This window comes from Papilio machaon, chromosome 3, assembly GCF_912999745.1.
Source record: "Papilio machaon chromosome 3, ilPapMach1.1, whole genome shotgun sequence".
NCBI lineage: Eukaryota > Metazoa > Arthropoda > Insecta > Lepidoptera > Papilionidae > Papilio > Papilio machaon.
The window spans coordinates 3587081-3612250 of record NC_059988.1 but is presented as its reverse complement, the minus strand read 5'-3'; the positions used below and the strand labels follow the sequence as shown (position 1 = coordinate 3612250).

The 25170-nt window shown below is 33.3% G+C and overlaps 1 protein-coding gene across 3 annotated transcripts in view; it reads right to left on the bottom strand.

Moving 5' to 3' along the window:
• LOC106712390 (TLD domain-containing protein 2) overlaps positions 1 to 22786 on the bottom strand; it is an 83160-nt gene extending 60374 nt beyond the window's left edge. The window contains exons 1-3 of one of the 3 annotated variants that reach the window (XM_045686413.1): positions 14644 to 14746; positions 14269 to 14373; positions 12980 to 13054 (exon numbers count right to left, since the gene is read on the bottom strand). In XM_045686413.1, coding sequence (XP_045542369.1) covers positions 12980 to 13054; positions 14269 to 14321 — 128 coding nt within the window. In that variant the 5' untranslated portion in view covers positions 14322 to 14373; positions 14644 to 14746. Of the gene's footprint in view, positions 1 to 12979; positions 13055 to 14268; positions 14374 to 14643; positions 14747 to 22607 lie in introns of those variants that run through there. The other 2 variants (XM_045686414.1, XM_045686418.1) reach the window with 2 other exon arrangements.
• Between the last annotated feature and the right edge of the window lie 2384 nt (positions 22787 to 25170).

Genomic DNA, 25170 nt, shown 5'->3' with positions numbered 1-25170 from the left:
TCATTAAATTCACTGATTTAGAAACATCATTGTTTTCTCCGATTTTTTTCATAGACAACGTGGAGGAAGTATATTGTTAATATCGACGCTGGAAAGCGTAAACGCTGTAACCCCGAAAGTATGAACTTTACAGGAGAGCCAAAAAATGATAACTCGTGAGCTGATACGCCTACAAGCATGCGGTATTTGGCAATGTTGTGTAGTTTGTGCTAACCTATAATAAAATCATTATCGTTTGATAATGGTTGAAATTATTAACGTGTGTAAAACATATTCGCGATTTCAAGGGTTACAGCGTTTGTGCTTTCCAGCTTCGATATGCACGTGTTAAAACAGTGAAAACTCACTGTAATACATCACGAAACATTAAATACCACTCGAATTTTAAAAGTAACAATTCAGAAAAATATTAATCAAACGACAACGAAATACAAAATGAATTATAAAGGAAGCAGTTGACAAGTATTAAAATGCTTAAGTTCACCACATCAAAGAAATGTACGCTCGCAGTTAATAACACGTATAATAATTTTCATGGTAAAGGCGATATTCGTAAAACTCCTAATAAATATTAAATATAACGAGAAATTGTCATAATGGCACTGTGAAAGTTACTTCTGCTGATTCTTTGATCTATAATATAAATAATAGTCATACAAGTAAATAAAAAATATTATTGACATTAAGAGGAAATAATAAGAGAAAATTGATAAAAATAATAACTAACGAGATTTTAACAACACGTTAATTAAACACAATTTATTTGTTTATTTTCCAATTAATCTTGAATGTTTTGAAAGATTTCCACAATTAAAGAATTATTACGAGATAATGAGTGTGCGTAACATTTCATTGAAAAGGTTAAAAGTGGTACAGTTTGTTGCAACAGTAATTCATGGTTAACCCTTGCACTGCCGCAGTATGAGTTTATTATGATTACGTCATTAGATGTAGAAAACATATTGCGTCGTAAGAAAATATAAACATACATCAACAAATCGTATACAATAACGGAAACAAAATGAGACACATTAACATTTAGAGACAAAGGCTGTAGACGAACAGAAACGCATATTTAATGAGACGGTATAACAGAAGCCTTCGCCCTGCATACAGATTAATTGTTTATTCGTAAATAAAAGACGGACAAAGAAAACATCAGACTAATTGAATTGTACTCGACATAAGCTATTGGGTTAATAACAATTAAAGGTAGAATTAAGAAGACGTAAGCAATAGCACTAAAATTTTAGCACGGAAATTGAATTTCAACGACCTTCGGTATTTAATGTGTGCGCAATATCAATTATAACAAAGTGAAATAACATCTTTAAATGATTGACTTCAATCAACAATAATTGTTGTTAAAAGGCTTCCTAAATGGAGAGTAGAAAGCATAACATAAACCTCATCAAGGAGACTGACGTTGAGGACGGGTAGAGTTGTGGTCTATCAAAATACGTATAACAGAAACAATTCCTATAAGATCAATAAGTTTATGTTTAGAAAACACGTAGTAATACAAGCCAGTAGATAAAACATTAAAGGTTTTATTAAAATTCATTTGAATAACGGCGGGCGTTTACAGTGATGTACGCTGTCGACTTGATTCGATCGATTCATCAATGTACTTTCAGACAAAACTAACGGTGTGAATAATATAGATCAAACCAACATTGTGTTCCGTACTTGTTGATGACGTCATTATAACGGCAATCTTGATGACGAAATGGTAATACATTGTGATAGTTTGCCGCTAACTATTGTTTGATGATTTTTTACTTGCACCAGACGTCAATGCTATTTTACAACATGCCTACACAATGTAATGTTATTGAAATAAAAATTGTTTAAGAAATTTTCATATTTCTTAAAGATAATTCGCGAAGATTGTGCAATAATCTTTTGTATCAATGGTAATGATACAAATCAATGGCTCCGCTATAAGGAAAAGGTATACCTACGTGCATACGTGGCCGGGTAATCGTGGAAAGCTATTTGGGAATATTCCCAAATTTGCAATATCCGTTTATAAATATTTGATGAGAGACCGCGCTCTCGCCGCGACGACCTAATTTCGTATGATTCTTGAATATTGCGTCGTCACACTTCACTTATTTTTATCTTTGGAGCTATTAAAAAAATTTATCGCTCCAACCAGTAACTAGTATTTGAAAAATTATGAATCAATCCTAAAACACATTTCGAGAATACAATATTTACACTTATCACGTGCAAATTTTATTTTATTACGTTACGCATAATTGAACGTGATTATTGTTGGAAAAAAAAAGGTATATTCGAGCGTGAAAAAAAAGTTGGAAATTAATTTAAGAGTGACAGTTGAATACTGCTCATAGTAACCCATGTGAAAATTTTTCCTTCGTATCATTGGTTTCTGAGATCAGAATCCTCGACTTCATATCATATCTTCATCCTTCTCAGTATCTTTGACAAAATAGAGATAACAATAAAAGACGGCAACGCATCTGCACTTCCTCTGGTGTTGCGAATGTCTATAAGTGCCGTTGATCACCTCAGTGTTCCTGTCGCTCGTTTGTCCCTTCTCTTATATAAAAATATTTTATATACAGAGATTTTGGTCTTTAAAACCATAGATTAGTCTCTTAAAAAAAGATATATTTATGGACAGGTATTTTGGCAGTGAAAACTGACGGTAACAAGGAGCGTCTGTTTTAAATTCCCGTGACACTGTTGGCCAGAGGTCGACAGGAGATCGACCTCTGCCGGAATATTTACAATTATACAGCAATTATCTAACAAAACAACACGCTGTTAATTTAACAAAGTAAATTAAAAAGAAAAGCAAAATATTAAAAAGTAACTGTTATGTTATTAATTATGTGCTATTTTACAGCCTTGGATAATTATGTATTTTATGCAACTGCATTTTTCCTCAGAATTGTCTTAAAACTAATCTTACTAATATTATAAATGCGAAAGTTTAGATAGATGGATAGATGTTTGTTCGAAAGTATCTCCAAAACGGCTCAACGGATGTCGCGGAATTTTGGCATAGATGTAGGACAAACATAGTTTAGAAAAGCACGTAGGCTACTAATTAAGCTTTTTTTTAATTCCGCACGAACGGAGTTGCGGGCGACAGCTAGTTCTAAGTCCAGACAGAGGACATCTATAAAGAAAATTAAAGCGCAACAATACCTACGACGTAATAACACAAACTAAATATAACATGGCACCGCAAATTGAAACAAGAAAGCTGCTCTAATACTATAAGCTACAGACAATATTGTGATTTCAAACATAACCTTGTAGATATACTTCTGGTTGCGACTCAATCAGCCTTGCTACATGAACTAACGCTTGTTAGACACATTGTAACTACGACATTAAGCTATATAAAAAATCTTGACAGACGTAACAGTAAGATTTAGATTAATATAACAAAAGAAATCATCGTCATTAATTTCAAATGCATCGCTAATATCTAAAGCTATAAATTCTATTAGAGGTTGATGACATACATTGATCTTTGACTAAGTTATTTGACGTGAATGTCATTTGTTTACCGCATACATGTAAGCATTCTCGTATGCAGGTAACTTATTCTTTTAAAAAACATAATAAAAAAAAGTAAATGTATAAAAAATCATTGAGCTAACACCGTGAAATATAACCCGATGGACTTGAGTAGGAATAGACAGTATGGTGTTTATGTTAGGCTCGTATTCTAGGAATGTGGGTCGTATCCGATGTCGAAGTGCCGCGGCTTGCGCCGACTTGCATAAGACCGACAGCAATCGAAACACTTTCAATGACACCGGATTCGCAACGAAGCTACCGCAATGAATTGATCATTTCATTTCAATTCTTAATCAGATTTCGTCTTTATCTTAACAATTTATTACACATACAAACTTTCGTTACATTTTCATTTCACGAATTTAATTACTAATCTTACCTACTTCTTACCACCTTATTAATATTATAAATGCGAAAGTTTGGATGGATGGATATTTGTTATTCAGTAACTCCAAAACGATTAAAAGGATTTCGATGAAATTTGGCACAGATGTAGAACATAGTCTGGAAAAACGTTTAGGCTACTAAGTTTTTTTTTATTCCGCGTGGACGAAATCGCAGGCTAAAACTAGTCTTTGATAATATTTGATTTTTAATGAACATACCTACATTAATATAACCAATTAATGTTATTTTTTATAAAAATCTTAAGCTTAATTCTGTTCACGAGAATAGTTTATGATCAAAAGACTTATATCTGTCTCAGGAATTAAAATGGATTCTAATCTAAGACAAAAAATTCTCACTTCCAACAAATTCGATCTTGTTTTTTTTAATCGTTTTACCAAAACGTTGAACTTTTTCAAACCCTCAACAAAAAATCTGTTGCAATAATAGTATACTGTTTTTATTTTTCAAATTTGGTAAAAAAAAATGTTAAATACAACCAAAATCATTGATTACTATTAAAAGAAACATTATTTTTACAATACAAATAATCTAAATGTGCATTAAATAATTATATAATTCTTAAAATGTTATTTTTACGTATTAGATTACTTGCTCAAATGAGTCAAATGAATTAATTACTGTAATAAAACAGTGTGAAGTTAATAAAAGAAAAAGTTTAGATTTACTATCGGAACATGAATGTTTAAAAGAGAAACTTTGCGTCTTTTGACATTCGTCGCGAGAATAAATTTTGTGTAACTTATGCGTTTTTTTTTTAAATTGCTACCGTTTGATTACTTTAGTAGGCTATTTTGTGTATTTTGTCGATTCATTTGAAAACCACAGATAATATATTCATCAAAAAATACGAAAAACAGGTATAAACAATATTTAGAGAAAAGATTATTCGTTGATTATTTCAAGTTTCCTAATAATTATTTTATTATGATTACTGTTAATTATAATACTGCTTACTAATATTAAAATTGCGAATCTTACAAATATTATAAATGCGAATGTATAGATGGATGGATCTGACTGATAGTCTGGAAGAACACATAGGCTACTTTTTAAGGTTTTTTTGGTTTCGCGCGGACGGAGTCGCGGGCGACTGTTAATCTAAATGTAAGACCTATAAATAAATCATTTCTAAAAGGGAAGAAACCCTACAAATAATTTAACAAATACGTAAAATTTTACTAAACTAATAGGCAATCACATAGTAACTGAAAATGGCCTCGTCTTCGCAAATTCAATATAAAGAGCATTCGTAATACGCTTCAAAGTGGGAATACATTCACAAAATTACGACACCTACAAAGGCTTGGATAACTAAATAGAATTAACCATGGAAAAGATCATTACCGTATTGAGAAAGTAGTAGTGGTAGTACTACATATTTTTGATCGTATCAGAAAGCAAAAATTATGAGTTCTCTTTACCACTGACTATAAAATGGCAATTTAATACTGTCAGTTAAGAAACGTATTTAATTTTAAAGTTTTAAAATGTTATGCAGGAATTTACTAAGTAGTTTAACTTAGTTATGCATTTTATTAAATAATTGCATATTGATTTGTAAACGTACGAGTAATCTAATAATGCTGCGTAAGTGCTATAACGTTACTCAACTTTTAGTCGCATTTTATAACCTATTTTTATTTCGAAAAAATAGTCTTTCATTTGTAATTTCATTTAAAATATATCATATGTTATTTTTTATAATTCAATAGACTTGCATTGTCTCTATGGAGACATCTGTAGCAGCTTAAACACTTTCAATGATCAATTAGTTCGGATGATTAATGCAGATCAAACAAACGCAATTAAAAATGAAGGTAGATTAGAAAATAACAAAACTGTAAAACAATAACATAAACAATAGTGGAATTGAATCATATACTATCGGCTTCATTATACATGTAAAAGCTACATTACAACCACTGAGAAGAACCTCTTTGGTCGTTTCCTACGTGCTGCACAGACGTAAAGGGTATTGCCACACAAATGCTGGATTCTTTTTTGTCGTTAACACAAAGCACAGCGTTCTTACGGGCTGCGGCCGCGCAACAACCGTCGACGACCTCCTTTCCCCGACAAGTTGCACTGGCGCAACTTAACAAACAAAATAACTAGACGAAGAAGAACTCGCGGATCGAAATACGCGTAGTGTGCGCGTGCGACTTTCACTGAGGTGCGCGTGCGCGTTACGTGCGGGCGTGGCTCGCGCCGCGTTGCTGGCTACTGACTGAGCGCGTTCGCCGTCGCAGCCGCCGCCGTGGTGGGGCTGAGTGGATGCGCCACTTACCTAATATCACTATCTGAAACTCACCCCTTCATTACCCACATAAATCATCTCTTACCCTGCGTTTTTCACGCGCTCTTTATTTGACTTAAAAACACAGGAGTTCAAATATTGCAATTCATAAATGACAATTGTGTAACTATATTGATATGAATATCTGGTCTTAATTTGACAATTATTTAAATAAGACACAACCTTTTTTATAGTTCCTTTTAAACTCTCGCTAAGGACATAATAATTAATAACGTGGAATGATTTCTAAATACCAACATTTAAATGTCTTCCTGACACCCTGTCACAGCCTTCCAGCAAAGAATGCCAGTTGAAAATAAATTAAAATTTAATGAAATAATAATTAGTAAAAATTTATATCAAAAGCATTCAGTTAACAAAGACTGACGGAAACAAACTCGGTAACTTTGTTAAAACGCCTACGCACGTTGGTATTGTGTTCAAACGTCAGCCTCCATTAATGTAGGTGGCACAAATAAAACGCTGGTGAGAGCTAAACTCAGACCGTCGAGTATATAATGCCTACTCATTATTAATATTTGCATTATTTCATAACAATACCTACGTAAAAGAATACAAGAAAACGTAGACATAACAAAACTATTGTATGAGGTATAGTGTATAGTAAATCACAATAATATGAAGCTATCGATAAGTTATGATTTTCTTTTACGTTTTGTTTTACGTAGTACATGTAATCGTCTTAGCTACTTTTTTGATGAGAATCGATTCGAATCGATTAAATGATTAACTTGTGCAAGTATACGGAGGAATTCAATTTCTACAAGGTCCATCTCAAATTAAGCAGAACAATGTACATAAAATGTTAGGTTAGAGTAGTTATGAAAATCACGTAAGTAAGAAATTTCTATAGTGAATTTACGAGTATAACAATAGGGCGCAGGAAACACGCCACATTATACTTATTAACTAATCTATGTTCCACATTTGCTTTACATTTTATTTCCTGTAATACTATTACTAATATTTTCTTTAACAGCATTTTATTTTATACTAGCTGACGCCCGCGACTCCGTCCTCACGCAGTTAAAAAAAACGCGGAATTACTTCCACTTCACGCCTGTCTTGCGTGTGGTCGTGGCATCGAGCGAGCCGACCAATTTCTGCAACTGATGTTGTTACTGACGTCTACCACTGTTAACATGTATAGTTCAAGGAATAAAAAAGTCGAAATGTGTGTTGCTACAAATACAATTTAATTCTAGAATTACTTATATATGCAATTGTTGTCTACATTATCCCTAACTACCGTACAAACCAGTATACCGATGAAAATATCCAAAACAACTGCGCTGTTATACTACAGGTACAACGAGACGATCACATTGCAATAGTTAAAATGAAAGCAATAAATTTTGTTTTATTTAAATTGGCTTTTTTATTCTAGACACGAGTAACGATTGGTAACGAGCTATCGATTCAAGAATGAGATTGTCTATGAATTATAGATAAAGAACAACGGCCATGAGAATAAGTAGGTGCTCTTGATTATCACACAAATAATTCTGACACACGAAGTAGGACAAATAAATCAACTACCTGAGAATAGAATAATATAAAACTTATCGAATTCAAATAGTCGTTTAAATTTGAGCTATAATACGCAACATACAAATCTGGTTATAAAAATATAACAAATGCGTTAACTCTAATAACAAGAATTTTCAACAGTCGTGATTCTCAAACTGATGGACTATAAATTATGCGAAGAAATTTCCATTGAGATTTTCCTTATGAATTTTCGCCGCTTATAAATAAAGAGGTAACGTAAAGAAATTCCCAGTAAGTTTTCCTCATCAATATTAGCTCTCAAGAAATTAAAAGGTACTTTACATTTTATATAATATTTTTTATTCTACGGGTTATTTAATACGGAAATTCAAATTTTTGAAATCATCGACGTGGACGTAATGCATATGGTTATTCTAATAAATGACAAATTGGCCAAGAACTCTAATCCTAATGTACCGCTTCTATTATCAATTATCGAATAGCATTTATCAATTAATGTCAATGTAATCGCTTTAGTGCAATTGTACGCATCATTGGATATGAATAATGGATTCCGTCGAGACACTCATACATACGCCAATATAAATACTGAGGCAAGGACATAATGCTTCTATATTAGTTACCTTTAAGTCGAATTACATTCGTGCGCAAAGCCTTAAATATATCGTATTATGTTAAGTGTTCAAAGACGATCATGAACATCCACACCAAAGATATTAAGTGTGTTGATGGCTATCTTTTGGAGTTTGTGAAGACTTAAGTTTTTTATTCATAGAATAAACATTGGTTCCTTCACTAATTAATTGAAAGGAACTTCGTTCCATCCGGGTGTCCCTTGACACCTCTCAAGTTTTTATTATCTCTTTTTTGTTAAAGATAATGACAGGGATGACGATATGTTTATACAGAGATTTTGGTGTCAGAAACCCACGGTTAATCTATTTTACAAAAAAACAGAAATACAGCTATGTGGAACAAAAGATCATTTAAATTTATGTTATGAGAAAGATGGGACAATGAAATATTAATTAAATATTAAACGATGTACCCATAAACCGCGAAGGCATTTATTATGTCGTGTTGCCGCAGGTTTATCGTCGCTGTGATCCGTCGATGTTACCACCAAGATTATTATTATTAAACGTTGCCATTCCATATTCGTCTCGCTTTATTAAACTTAAGCATCTTATACACGAGGGCAGCATACTGACGCAGTACAAGTAGTAGAGTACAGTATTGCCATTGCTTGAAAGTACAACGCTGAGACAGAACAGTTTGTGACAGTAGCTGTGCTTTTACACCTCCCTATAGCCCTCGTGTAACAAAGCAATACGGTGTGCTGGTTGCGCCCGTATATTGTGAGCTTCAACTGTAACCAGTCAATTGCATTACACAACGCACGCCCTTTTTGCATGATCTTGACATTTCTCCTGAACATTGTGATGTAAGTTCGTTTAATTCATTCATGTATTCAGACATTTATTGGCGTCACTGAATCGAAACGACGTTTTAAACTCGTCACGCCTGCCTTTTTGCTTCGTTTTCTTCCCTTGTTAAGTTTATCGTGAGGAAATAACTCGTGTGTTTAAAACCGCTATTACAAAATCGTTATTACAAAATCAAGACTATTTGAGATTAAAATTATAAGGGAGTTATCTTAATATAAATTATATCTAGACCTTAACGCTGTGAACGCCAAACGCGAGGTTTTAGTGGGTGCAAGCACAATATAACTTAACTTCACCGCTAAAGAAAAATACGCGTAAGGGATGTGAAAAATACGTTTAATTGAAAAACAAAATAACGTAGATATGTACAGATAACACTTACAATACACAAAGGAAATTCCTTTGTCTTTGTAAGCGTATCTAATGATTGCAGTCTTAACAGTATCACCATTAAAACGGTATTCCCGTAAGTCTCTCCTTACAATGAATCATCTATTTAAAAAATCTTATTTCCTTGAAACAGCCTGAATCAAAGTGCGGGGTATTTCCTCGTCTAGAGTAACGTAAGACATTGAAACGTGCAGACGTCACGTCACTGACAAAAGTTCACGCCCGTCACGGAATGAATAACGGTATATCGGTACTTACCATAGAATGAAAGTGTTCGCAACGGTACCGAGATCGTAACTAAAATATCGAATTTATGAGGTCACTACACTGCAGCGTGAATTAAATAGAACTTACTGCTTCTAACGTGTATACAAGATAAAGAAATTTTGTAAAATTTGATCCTCAGACATAAAAGGCATGACACGTTTTGATGCATAACGTTTTCTAGTTCCGTAAATTTATATGTTGTTTAAAAGTCAAATTAATTACTTGTCATTAAATGTAGGTTCACGTGATTATTGCTTTTAATACATTTTCATATTATTCGATAGTGTATAACCTTAAAAATAACTCGCAAACAAATGTGAGAAAAATAAATCGGTTTTCGTGTTAAACACATGACGATGTGACAATTGGTTGCTATTATGAGACGTTTTATAGGACAAAAACAAACGTTCGTTATACGTATAAGTTGCGGAGATTTTTGGTACGGAGCCATAGAATAGTGGAGCGCGGATTTATCGTGGATTACGTTCTGCCCGTTCCCTAATTAGTGCGAAGTGTCAACGCCGCTCATCACCACTGGAAGCATTTTGGCCGAATCTCAAAAATGTCAATGGTTGTTTTTATAATTACTAATATTGACATATTCTACGTCTATTACAAAACCATTGTAAAATGTAGTACAAATAAACAGTTGATTGGTTTTGCTTATTATAAAAAGATTACTATTTTTAATAAAGATGCAAACGTACGTTTCGTGCCAAATGAACAATATTATTAAGAAAAATATAGAGCATCATAAATAAATTGTAATAAAGTCATATGTATGCAGAGTGGTATGGAAATAGTAGGCAATCTTAGTAGAGGAAGTCAAGCATGAAGTTAAACCTATCGACCTGATATGTGACGTATAAAAGAAAGGCAATATCAAAAGTTCCCGCAACCGATGACCATATACGCACATGTACTTGACCTTTTGTATATTGACAACTTTAAGACAGCGTGCAATAGGCAAGCATTCGTTGATTAATGATTATAAAAAGGTGTGGCGAAGGTATCGTGTAAGTAAATGTTTTGAAACAATAATTGTAATCGAGCAGTACTAATTCTGTAAACATTTTACGATTGTTCAAATGTGTTAAACGAAACCAACGAAATAAAAAAGGGGGAAAAGTTATATCTTACTAATATTATAATTTCGAAAGTTAAGATGGATGGATGGATGTGTGTTTCTTTGAAGGTATCTCCAGAACGGCTCAACGGATCTTGATGTAATTTAGTACAGATGTAGACCATAGCCTGGAAGAACACATAGGCTACTTATTAAGTTTTTATTTATTCCGCGCGGACGGAGTCGCGAGCAAAAGCTAGTATTTTACAAAGCTCTGCAAACAAGATAGGACCAATTCCAAAATGTATGTCAATCATATCTCTATTTTTACATGAACATTAATTTATTTCAAAACACGACTTCCTTTTTTTGAAACTTACAGAATATTAACTACCGAAAATTGCAATCATCGTAAAGGTACGTCAAAGGCATTCCACCAATAACGACTTCAAAATGATGCATTCAATTTGAATTTCATTTATAATTAGAAACACGAAACATGCGAGATATTACTGGAAGATGATAAAACACGTGACTTAAAGGACAGATGCATACATGTTAATAAACATACTGAAATACAGAAATACTACACAAGCAAATATGCATTACTTTATATGTGTACATTAACAATGATAAATAATTTAAACAAACCTTACATATGTACTTTTAGTTGTGAGTAAATTCAAATTCTAAAATTCTACAATTGAAAATACATAACCAATATTTTGATCTAAATTGAATTGAATTGAAAAAAAATGTAGTTGTTTTATTCTAGTTGTTTTTTTTTTTTGAGATCAAAATTAGATTTTGTTTTTTTATTTGGACAAAAACAAATGAACAGCTGTCTTCTAAAAATGTTTAAAATTGCTCTTTAATAAAGAACCTTAAAGTACAAGTACATATTTATTAGATTAAGAACAAGATCTGCATAATTAACTTACAAACATGTCACTGGTAATGACAGTTACAAAGTCGATAACGGGATTTAGTTCCAAACCTTGAATACATATTTAGGTTAACTAATTCTTTGAGATTTTCTTTACACGAAACAATAATATTAAGAGCAACCAGTTACCATTGATATTTAGGTTGAATATTGTTCTTTGTACTCCAGTAAGTGTTACGCGAACCATGAATGTTATTTTTCACTAAATAAACTAGAACTTTACACAATGTTAAGTTTCTTATATTTTATTAACATTATTTTATGTATCCACTACCAGCGAGCGACATAAGGAAGTTAGTAAATGCCCGGTAGGAGAAAATAATCTTTGTACATAATAATAATGTAAAAGATAAAGTTATGGAATTTGTATCATTGTTTAGTTAATAAAACATGTACATAAATATTTTATACACATTTCGCTGTTTATTTGCACGGATCATTTATTTATTAGATGAACATTTTAAATAAATAGGTAGCATTTACGATGCATGTTTTATTACAAACGTAAAGCACAACTCAAATATTATTGTAGCTATAAAGATTTAACCGGCAAGGAAGATCGCGTGTTTTATACAGTGACCTTTAAACAAAGTGCAATCATTTCGGACCTCAGGATCGCTGAGGCAATAAAAAGGTATTGCTTTAGTCAAAACGTATTTATCAATGTGTCAAAACGTCAGAATATTGCTGTATCGGCATCTTGGTAGCCGTCAAGTATATCGCTTGTGGGCCATGTAACATTTTTACGTCATTTTGTTTTAACAAGACAACAAAAAGAAACAAAATGCAAAGCTAACTAAAACAGATAGAATAATTATTCCATCAAGGACATTTATTACTCTGCCAACTCAAGTGGGAAGTCACTTAAGGGGGAATACTACACTAAGAGGATATTTAAGTAAACATATAACGACTCATAATATCGCATAAGGGCACGGGCACAAGGGGACCTATTGGAAATCATCCTTCATTAGCTAGTGATTAAGGATAAAGAGTTAAAAAGCAACAATCTGTTAGAGTGTCAATGTTATTTAACAATCACATAACAATCAACATACGCCAAGGTGGAGAAGCGTCGCTGCCAGGCCGGCGAGGGCTGGGGGGTGATGGGCGGTGTCATCAGTTCTACGTCACTGCAAAGTTCATTTACCTATTTTACTAATGTTCCTTAGAACCAAAGATCACTCGTTCGCATTGTACTGACACATCAATACTTCAATGGTTCGCACTTCTATCCATTCTTGTTACATTAAATTTAAATAAGTAAGGAAAGGGTTATTCTGTCTTCGATAGGAATTACATTAACAAGCTTGTATTTTATAGAACTTTTATTTTCTATTGTTAGTATACTCTATAGAATGCCAAAAATTTAGAACGTAAAAATTTTTTAACATGTAACATCAGGTCGGCGATATCTTCAGATCATAACAAGAATAACAAACATAAGCGTATCTAGTCCTCGAGCGACGAAAGGCCGCCTCGTATAAAACAATCACTGTTATCTTGATAGGTTTGCCTCCTTGTGATGGTAAACATGGCTTCCGAGAAACGTGATAAATGTTATATTAATACGACACACACTATCAGTGTGTTGTTTTTGTACTGAAGCTATATTCACACGAGGGAAGGAACAATGAGACAGAGCAGAAGACACTGCGGTACTGCTATTAGTACTGTTTTTGAAAGTTACTGTGCTCTGACCTCGTGTGAAACAATCATGATACAAGTGGTAAACGGAGAGTCGCGCGACGCGCCGGTCGATACAAGGGGCAGTGGAAGGTCGGCGAGCGTTTTGAAATCTATAAACTGCAAGCCTGCTTCCAGTTAAATCTCGTCGAAATAGATACTGAATGGAACATTGCATAAATGAAATTGTACGAATATTGATCAAGCTTACTGAAATTATAGTAAATGCAATTTAAAAAAAAAATTAAAGTAATTTATGTATCAAATTAAAGACTGTAGTTTTTCGTGAGTAGGTACTTTTATAATACAACCAACATCGTTTAAAGTTGTCTAGCTGATCGAAATGAAAACTAACTCATATAGATGAATTAAATTAGATTACTTAAATGTGAACGTTGATTAACACTGTAAAATTAATTAAATGATAAAGCCTTAGCATACAATCTAACCACAAATCGATTCATTGCAATAATCGTTGATAAACTAATAAGTGATTGGCATCAATTTAGACTGATGTTAGTTATGTAGGTATATATTTTTATAAAAGAGTCCTTAAAGCCTAATAGGTAAAGGATATTATTGATTAAATATCATTGCGAACGAGTGATCCGATAACATAAACTATAACAAACATTCGAATACATTTAAATCGAGTACTCACTCGATTTGTGTACTCCAAATATCGTCTTCATCGTCATCCACCTCAAGTTGCATCTCATCACATGCGCATTAACTTGTCCCCAGGTTATTTACGACTTGCACGGAGCTATAAAAAAACATGTACGTTACCCGTACCATATTTAAAACTGCCTTCATTTACATACCACCTCAAAATCTTACGTCATAATATGATAAACTGTGATAAATTTATCACTATTTCAATGGACTATAACAGATTGCAAGCGTCTTAAAAAATTGTCAGACATTTATCAGTTTAGTCATCTTTGAAAGCGTAATTTTATAAATCACACCTTTTCATGAAAATTTAAACCGTGAAAATACGTCTTAATTTAAACATTTTAAAATAGACACTTACCAGAACAATAAAAAGAAGCTCATTGATTTAGTAGTGAAATCCACACAATTTTAAAATATTACATAGTTGTTATTGAACACAAAATTTCACAAACACAAAAAGCAAACGTTTTATCGGCGTAAAAACTTAGACTGCTGAAAAATTTACTTATCAATAGATAATGCGTACTATCAGAATTCTCATCAAACATTTTAATCGACAAATTGATAATCAGTAATGAAGTTTTACTTCAGCATATTTTAAAATTAAAAAAATTATGATTTATATCGTACATTAATATCTCTCGCCAGAACACTTTATTCTGTTAGTAACGCGAACTGCAAAATATTATTTATTTATTTTCAATTTTTATAATCCATAATGACGGCAATAAAATGAACTTGTATTTCAATATGTTTGTCTAATAACATCAAACATTGGTCTAAAATCAACAAAATGTTTTCGGATATTTTGACACAGGATAAATAATTACGATAGCCGCCAATGTCGAGTACATATTAGTAGACTGCATGCGGGGTTAAAATACATACAAAGGACAATTTACTAACAAACTCATTAAACCAAAGATGATGTTAAATGTAAAAATTGCATAAAGGGACCTACATAAACCTTATTACTCGCAAGTATTTCAACCATACGATAACAACACAAACGTTCATAAGAGGTAAATAGGCGTACATTAAACAACAGACAGTTTAAGAAGTTTTCCATCGTTAATAGCGTTGCATACTCGAGTGTGACGCAAGCGAAGTTAGTTAATGAGAGCGGTACGGGATGCACTGGAGCCCGTCAAACGTCTAAACACTGTAGAGACGGACGCGAGCCTGCGCAGCATCACTTCGAGAGGTGTCCAGCTGGCGCCGCCGCCAATCATTCAATTACACCACTCCTGTACACGGGTATCTTCAATTGCCCAAACGCAACGCTCGAGGGCAACGGATGCTTGTTAAAGTGCATCTCGGAGGCCCGCAAGTGTACCGCTTTAACTATTGACATACTCATGATAAATTCAATCCATCATATTCTGTATTGTATTTAAGACAAATATTATGTCGTGAAAATTTATAATAAGTGTGAAGATGATCACACGGGGCATTGCCCTTAACGGAGTGTCAACAAAGGAAGAATCCTCCGATAGCATATTAAGCACACCAAGTGTCTGATCACTGCTGATAATTTTATGGTTATTGACCTTAAGTCATGTCCTCGTTGATCTGAATAATATTGCAACTATGGTGAAATTACTGATAAATTATGAAAATACGGAGAAAATATTTCTCATTTTACTTTTGCTCAAGAATCTTCGCTTCGCAGCAAACCCTCTAAATTTCATACCACTAATAGGCTTTATAACTTTGATATAATTTATGGAGGTCACTGTTTACATGTAAATAAAGGGCTGAGTTTCAAACGCTTAATGGAATTATGGATCAAGTTCGTAATAACTATAGAATATAAACACATCGAAACTGATAACAGACTAATACCCACTTGGAAACCTCTTCACTAAGTGTATTATATTAAGATTAATTAAACTGATAATTGAACCTAATTCCTACTCTGACATACATTTATTATGGTTCATAACTATTTATATATGTAGACATTAATTAAAACATCCAATCACCTCAAATAAATTCGAAGTTTGCTTAAGTGAAAGATTCAAGAGGCGACTGTGTATAAAAGTTAAAAATAACAAATGACAGAATTTATCAAAATATTTGCACAAGAAGTATTTCGTCTTGAAACAGGTGATGGAATGTTTTGAATATCTTTAGAAGCGAGATATCTTATCCGTGTTTCTTTACATATTAAACGGAAAGACAGGTGATGGCGCAGGCAAACGGCCGGAGGCTCGCCTCTTACTAGATCACTTTAACGGCTCTTATCTCTAAAAAGACAAGTGCGCAGTTTCTGCCACATTTGAGAAATTCAAAACAAAGGCTTCCGTAATAAGTAGAAAGTTATCATATTTCAAACACTTTAAAAAGTGCGTACCAAAACATTCAATGTTATTGAGATTTGCTTTTTAAAATTTAGTTATAATAATAAATGTTATTTCATAATGTTGAATTCAAACCTCGATATGTCAAGATATGTATATAGTGTGTATCTACAAAGAGCTTCTCCGTAATGATAAATTCATCACAGATAAATCTAGAGGAAAATATCATAACAAACAAACTGCGTAATCACAATTGATTTACTGATTTCCTCATACTTTCCACAATAGTCTGACTCAAGCTTTCTCTTTAGTCTTAATATGTGAAAAGAAAATACGGGTACTTATGATAGGTACGATAGTTAAAATAATTAAAGAGGTTTGAGAAGCGCTGCTTTCACTGTTCAAATAAGACATCGATTGACATGGTAATATGGAAAAGGGAAAATAGATACTGTAGCAACAATGGTGAGTGTGTGAAATCGATTCGAACGAGATGGTGCGGGCACAATGCGGGCTATTGAGCCGTGAACGTGACAGCACGATTCGCTCAATGGCATCGTGCACGCCGCGCACGCTCGCTCTCGAACCCTAGACAAACACCACACGCTTTGTTTCTCTCACATCTTATACACATGTATTATAGCAACAATTTAATGTCATCAAAAATACGCAATGAACTAGCTTCTAAAGTTAGATAAAGTTTGTTGCACAAAAAATCAACGAAATAAATAGTGAAATATTAATAAAACAGAGTAAGAAACTCCACAAATTTATCTCCTTAATAATAATTATTATTTACATAAAATATATGAAATCAATTGTATTGTTAAAACATGGATTGGAATATGTAAACAAATATATTTTTTACGATATTTCCTTACACAAATAAGAGCATAAATTGTCTACACAAAGAATAACAAACTATATCATACGCTGTTGGAATATAACACCGCAATTTATTTGCAAATTGTGCTCAATCGATGTTCCGTCTACATTATTCTTATTATTACTTTACCCGTGAGAGATGTTTTCATGGGTCTTCGAACAGTCGCAAAAGAAATACAATAACAGTAATCAATTTCGTAACAATAGAAGAAGTGTTAGTGTTCAATTGCTAAACAAACGTGAGATACGCGATAATATTTTAATAAAGAAAAGGCAACTGTATGTAGAATATCTACAAAAAAATAGATAGCTAGTCAAACAAAAAGGTGATAGTGGTATAGTCTTAGAAACAAGAATGTCAAAGGAGGTTTGTGCTTCATTTAAAATTGACAGTTTGACCTGAGAATTAAACGCGGAAGCAGTTTCCCAGCCCAGATAAACTTGTCGCCCCATAAAATCAATAATATTATAAATAAAATTCTCGTGTCACAATGTTAGTTACCTTACTACTCCGAATTTAATGAAATTTTATATGCATCTTCAGTAGGTCTGAGAATCGGCTACTATCTATTTTTCATACCCCTATTATTATTTTTTTAACCGCACGCGGACATAGTAGCGGGCGATAGCTAGTATTAACATATTTGTGCCACCGAAATTTGTAACTCACTGGGCCAATCTAAACTCATTAGCAGGGACAATGACTTTGTCACCTGATGAATGTATTACCTTGACGCATGTGTGAGGGCAACGAGACTCACCGTTATCATAATTAAGTACAAAACTTTAGCGACACATTAAATATTTTACTGTCATATCAAAAGTGCCTGATAGCTGATAATCTAAGAAACACAAAACATCACCATAAAGAAAATAAGATAAAAATGTTCATTAGAGTGTTCATTAAATTAAGAAACATAGTCTGGAAAGAGAATAAATTGAAGAATAGAAAAGATCTAGTTTACAAACTTCTGTAGCTCAGGGCGGACATATATTTATGCGAGCTTGCAATGAAAAAAATGGTCTTAATGTAGAGGGAAACAAAGAAAAAGGGGAAGATTAAGTACTCAAAGAGATAAATAAAAAAAAATCGCTGTGTGACAACTTGAGACCATCACTTTGGTTTCTTATTTTGGCATTACTTAGCAGTCTGATTCCTCATTTATCCTTTATACGAGTAAATTAATCAAGTACATCATGTACCGTTGTTCATCAAAATACTGGCATGCAACAAAGTAAGCACACTTCATTTTACTCTGGATATATGAAAACGTGGGGCGTTTTAATATAGCGAAGACTAGTTTCATAAATGCAATACATTCGCTCTATTACTGCGGTCGTTATTTGTACGCAAATATTCCTATTCGCTTTGTTATATTAATACATACAATATAAAATCTAAACTTTCTACGCGGTTTCCATACTCATCGTAGTCCAGCCGAAGTTTGTATGAGGAAAATGTCAATAATGTTGTTGCTACAAAATCATAACTACCTTATCACCAAATGATGACGTCATCAAGAGGAAGAAAGATGATATTTTGTAGACTCTTTAAGAAATTTGCCAACATTGAGTAAAAAGTATGTAACATCAGTCTAAAGTTTTCCGGGAAACTTGTACACTTTTCCAGTGCCATTACTTGGGCGACCGACTTTCCTTATCGTCCTTACTCTGTAAAGTTAAGATAATAACCAAATGGAGTATAATGGAAGTCACGAACTCCAATTGTTTAACTTAAAGCAAGTTTAAGTGTGTTACTTGAAGCCAAGTCGCTTAGAGGTTTTAATTTAGCATTAAATTTATGAATATACTAATTTAATTTAAAGTAAATAAATTAAACGCTATCAATTCTCTCAAATGTTTTTCGTCAGAACTCTGAAAATGTACATAAGAGAATCAACTTAAATTGTACTAAATTTGAGCAAAATTGTATTCTTAATCTCTGTCTATCTCATTTACGTAAGATGGTAAATGCTTCTGTTTAAATACCGGTCTTTCTCAATCAGAATATATGACATAAAATATCAGTAAAAAATGTTAAAGAATTTCTCAATCATTTGTCAAAATCCGTCCGTCGACATTTTATCAAGTTGGGATACCATTCTTATAAAGGCCTCGGTAAGTATTCATCATGCGAACGCAGCGTGATTATGGTACATGTATAACGAGTATACGGGACACAATGACAAAGGGAACAATAGGGGCCGATCCACCCTCCTCCCTAGGCACACAGATCTCAGCCGTTGTCTCCTAAACATTTTATATCGGCCAAGGGCGGCCTACAGTCAGCTTGCATAACACAAGCGGCGAAGGCACCGGAGCATGAGGTGCAGCGGATTAATGCCACCCATCGTATACATATTGCTGTGTACGCAATTATGTAACGATACCGCTGAAAGCGACCTCTCTCGTCAAATTAAAACGGCAAAATGTTGTCTGTTTCTCTTTTTAAACAGTAGACAATCGTTTGTCTTAGATGCATGTTAACAATAGCACGATTATCAATTAAAATATAAAAACCCACAGCCGTAATATAACCACTAGCTAAATGTACTTCTATCTTTACCTAACCTATGCCCTTGCATTTTGTATTACGTAATTACAAAATTTAAAAACTGCAATATTGAAATAAAAAAGTTGAAGACAAAGTTTTAATTAAATTATTTACATTAAATATAACATTGAACGCTGCACAGAAGATAAGGAAGTAGGTAAATTTTACTCTGTTCAGATAGGAAACATACTGCGTAAATATTTGCATGCCACTTACTAGTTCTTAAGAAATGTTCCGCATAAGACAAGATAGTGACAATCTTTGAGAAAATCTATCAGTAACGATTGTTACCTTTCGATGTGGATTTACAAGATTATGTCAAGGAAACTGCGACATCAATACTAAATTTTGATGTATTTGATACATTAGTTTGCAGAAATATGTCGAGGCGAGGATATTACGAGCACGTGTATCACATCTACATCCATAGCAATTTAAGCAGTTAACACATTCAGTGCCATCGACTCCTGACCAGTTCATTTTCATACGTTGTCCAAAAAAATCGTAGCGGCATGAAACGTGTTAAGTAGACAGACAATAGACAATAATTGTAGATTTGAAGAGCGTTATACGTGTACAAATTACTTGGTTAAAGCTACACAACAACTATGTGTCAAGGTGACATAGACGAGATGCATACGATTTAAAAATATGAACTTTATTATTATATTTTACAATACAAATACTATAAGGTACTACTTTTTTTCAAGTACAGCTAAAGCTTAAAGCCAGTTAGGCACTGTATAATTAAACACGCGATTTAACCTTTTGACCGCCGGCGATGTTATGGATATCAACGTGGTTATAAAATATATTTTACCCTTAAATATATATCATCAAAATTACATATGGTGTAAGCACTGATATATTTACTAGCGACCCGCCCCGGCTTTGCCCGGGTGGCAAAAGATACACATCTAATCTTTTTTCTGTCATATCAGTAGCCCTTCCCGATAACGTCCTGTCCCGTATAAATGATTTTTCAGATCGCATTTCGGAAGCCAATCATAATTTCTGGTAATGTCCAAATTAGACTGTAATAAGTGTAATTAAAACACTATCAAAGTATTTTTATGTATAGGCTACTAAGCTTAAATAACATTTTTATAGCGGTTTTTCATTTCAGTGGTTATGGTTACAAAATACACTATAATATCATATATTTTGACATGTTTATTGATAAATAGATTTTCAGAAATTTTAATGAATGATTATAATAATTAAATATATTTACTATTTAATAAAATGAAAACCCATTTAGATTTAAGCTTTTAAATATTTCTATTCTACAAAAGTAATTAGTACCTCTCAAAGCCAACATCTCGTAGAGCAGAAACCGTCACGTCAAAGGCGTGAAATAAATCTTTGAAGTGGAAACATCGACATGATTTATTTTGCAGATTTATACAAAACGCGCACAAACTTATTTTTCTTATACAATGTAGGAAAATATACCAATAAGTTTTTGCTAATGAACACATGCCATTCAAAACGAAACCTTTGCTATTTAACATTTAAATTGGCAACTAAGTCATGAGTAATAAATGTGTGTAGAATTTTTTTGGATACAAATATCAACTATGTACTAGCCTCGAATTAATCCGCGTGTAATTAAAAAGAAATCTACTTAAAAGCCTTTTTCACCTAGAAATAGCGTGGCGCCCTAAGAGTGAATTCACAAGGGTAGGGCAATGAATTTTAATCACAGCCTAACAAGGCGCTAATTTAAGTTGCATTCGTACAAATTGCGCGTCGGCTCTGGACGTAAATTGAATTCCCGCCGGGCTGGAGCGACGTTCTCGACCCGCGTAGCCCCGCTCTACGTCGCCGCCAATTCTATCCACTATCAGATTATATTGAAACATCCTTACGAAACTATGCAAACTAAAATTCGAGATATTTACGTGTGTCTGTGCAATTATCTAAAATACTCTTTTATAAAATATAACTCCTTATAGAACGCAGCAAAAATTCGATTTTTTTTCTGCGTAATCGCAGATTGCCGCCCAACGACCTGACCATTACCAATTTAGAAAATAGAAACTGGACAAGTCAATTCCAATGCAAAACTATATGTGCAGCGCCTGAAATAAAATTGAAAACAATTTGTCTCGTCTATTCAAAAAGTATCGATATAAGTACGATGTTTAACGACGAACGAGCGCGTAAACAACGATATTTGTAGCTATGTATCCGAAGACAATTATACGATCCGCTTGCCAGCTTCATTGCCGTCATGTTTGTCAAATAAGACACGGCAATTAAAATCGAATGCCCAGCATGTGGACAATAGCATTGGTAATTAAAGTGTGGAAATAAATGCGCACACAAAGCTTATATAACATAACGCATAGTCACTCCGTAATCTGGTACAGGTTCAATACAAAACCAAAATCACCTCGTCACATAAGAGCGGCTTTGAATGTTACTAGCAGAATAGTAAATCTAAAGAATAGTGAAAGCATTAATTTTGCAGAAAAGCGACTATCAGATCATGCAATTAAGAGACTATAGGATACGTAGACGATGCCATCATCGAGACCTGGAAATGAATATATTAGAGATAACTAAAACACTCACTGCCAATGGAAGGGTCCGGTGATTCCTTCTCTGAGACGGTCCTTGAGCGAACGCTGGCGCGAGGGTCCCGGACCGGGGGGCAGAGCGCCCGCGCCGGCCGGCACCGCGGACGCGCGAGCCGGCGACGACATGATGCACCCGACGCACTAGCGACGCACCCACACTAACATCACACCGCACTGCAGGTCACCACTGTAAACGTGCGCTGCAACACAACAAAGCAACCAAAGCCGCGTAAATAAACAGTAAGCGTTGCCGTTGCTACCACACAACTAACCGTTATCATGCCAGCCGAGAACTGATATATACAAGCGACACCAAATCTGTTGCAAATTAGTAATGCGAAGTGCACATGCAGCAAATGTGAATACCATAAACCGTGAGCATGGAAAAATATAAAAGTTAACAAATAGATGAGATGCAATGTTATAAAATAAAAAGACACATACGCCTGGCGTTTCGCAATATGAAAAGTTTGCTTGACTATTTACACAGGCGCATGCATCAAACGAATTGAAATATTCATGTTACGACTCACAGATTTATTATTACTACTAGTTTAGCCCGTGACTTTATCTCCGCGGATTAAAAAAAACTTTTCCAATAATATAGCCAAAAGAATTGTTGTAATCGGTTCAGTAGTTTTTGAATTTATTCCTTACATTCAAAAATACAATTTTTTTAGAGTGGATATGTTAATCATGAAGGCGATGAGTGTTAGAACATCTAAGATAAAGAGCATTCTTATCTGCATCATGATTTGCTTGTATGTATGCTATCATGATTTCTATGTAAAAACTTTCATTGAATCGAGTTATCAAAGAAATGGAACAGTCAACACAATTTATCGCATCGTACGTTGACCAATACTGTGCTTATCGAAACAAATGCCAAGTTGAGGAGCAATATTTATTATTTTCATATTTATTGTAATCGTATGTTAAAACAATGAATACTAAAAAATACATATTTTAGATTTACCACTGGCCCAAGCCCATTGAAACAATTTTCTCTTTTAATCATTTGACAATAAAATATTCTTTAAATGTATTAATGGGGAAAAATTTAATCACTCAAAGATGTAGCCTTCGGGGCTTAGACGGAGATTACAAATTTCCCTTTGGCAGAATTCTATCACACCATTTTAGCTTCATATTCCTTCCATTTCATACTACACACACATTTGGGAGTTACGAATATTGGTTTCCTAAAAGAATAGATTAAACAATTAAAAAAATAGAGAACAGTAATAACCTTATTAATAAAGTTTTACGACCATGACAAAAAAAGATTTATTAACGTTCTTAGTCAGCAACAGATATTTGAAAAACCATATAAATCAAAATTAAATAGTATAGGAAATCTAAATGATATGTTTATAGACTTCTAAACCGGGGCTATACTGCCAGAATATATCTCTAATTTTTCAAAAAAAGTAACAGGGATATATAGAGATATAACACGACCATATTGCTTCTGAACAAGTGTTCTACTGAAAAGTTACGGTTAAATTAAAGTTAAACTTGACAGAATATTACCATATATTAATTATACATACAATATTAAGTACATAAGTATAGAGAAACTAGATACGTGCCTTTGCTGTGGTTATCATGCTCGATATAGCGACCGCAACCACATGTTCCACTGTTGCATTGCTAAATCAACATGTATACGTGATTTGGAATCTATTAATAAGTACAACTAGTTCAGATTACCACTTCAATAACACACATAAATAAATTACAAACATAATAGAAAAAACATGTATTATATGAGTTTTATAATAATTATCATTTAAACCTGACCACATTAAAAAGACCTATTATTTTCTGTACTTTCTACAATATTTAACTAAAGATTGCCGAATATTATCCTAAATATAAGTTACAAGGTAAATAATTTCACATTTCGTCGTCTTTTTTATAACCTGATTCAAAAACTTATGAAAAGGCAAACTTATTAATGACATATCGTGAATCCAAATTAAATTTTGCCACACGAAAATTACTTTATCTTTGACTGTCTACGTGCGACAGACACGAAGAAATTAAAAGAAAAAGATCAACACTTTAATAAAGATATCAAGTGATAGATAAAAGCATATGATGAAGTAGTTTTTCAATAAGTTGTGCTCAAAATAATTACATTAAAATAATTGCACTGTTTATCTGTAATGTATATGCCAATTATGAATGACATAGATTTTAATTATGTTATATTTATATAAAAAAATAAATGTCACAAAACATACCGCAGTAAAAAGCTAGATGTAGTATGTAACAACACTGTTTCCCAGTAATTTATCTAATTATTTGTACCCACCATAATAATAATACGAGGCAAACAATTAGCAAAACTGGTTTTCCAACTTGATGTCTTGTACAAAGCCTTTCAATTACACACACATTGCGACTATATTGTAACTACAGCTAAATCTACCAGAAACCGTAAAATAAATCTATATTTTAAAAAGTTCGTATGCAACTGTGTGTTTAAAACAATATTCCAGATAATCATAACTATCAGCTGTTTCAGCGTAATCAAATACGTAATATTGATA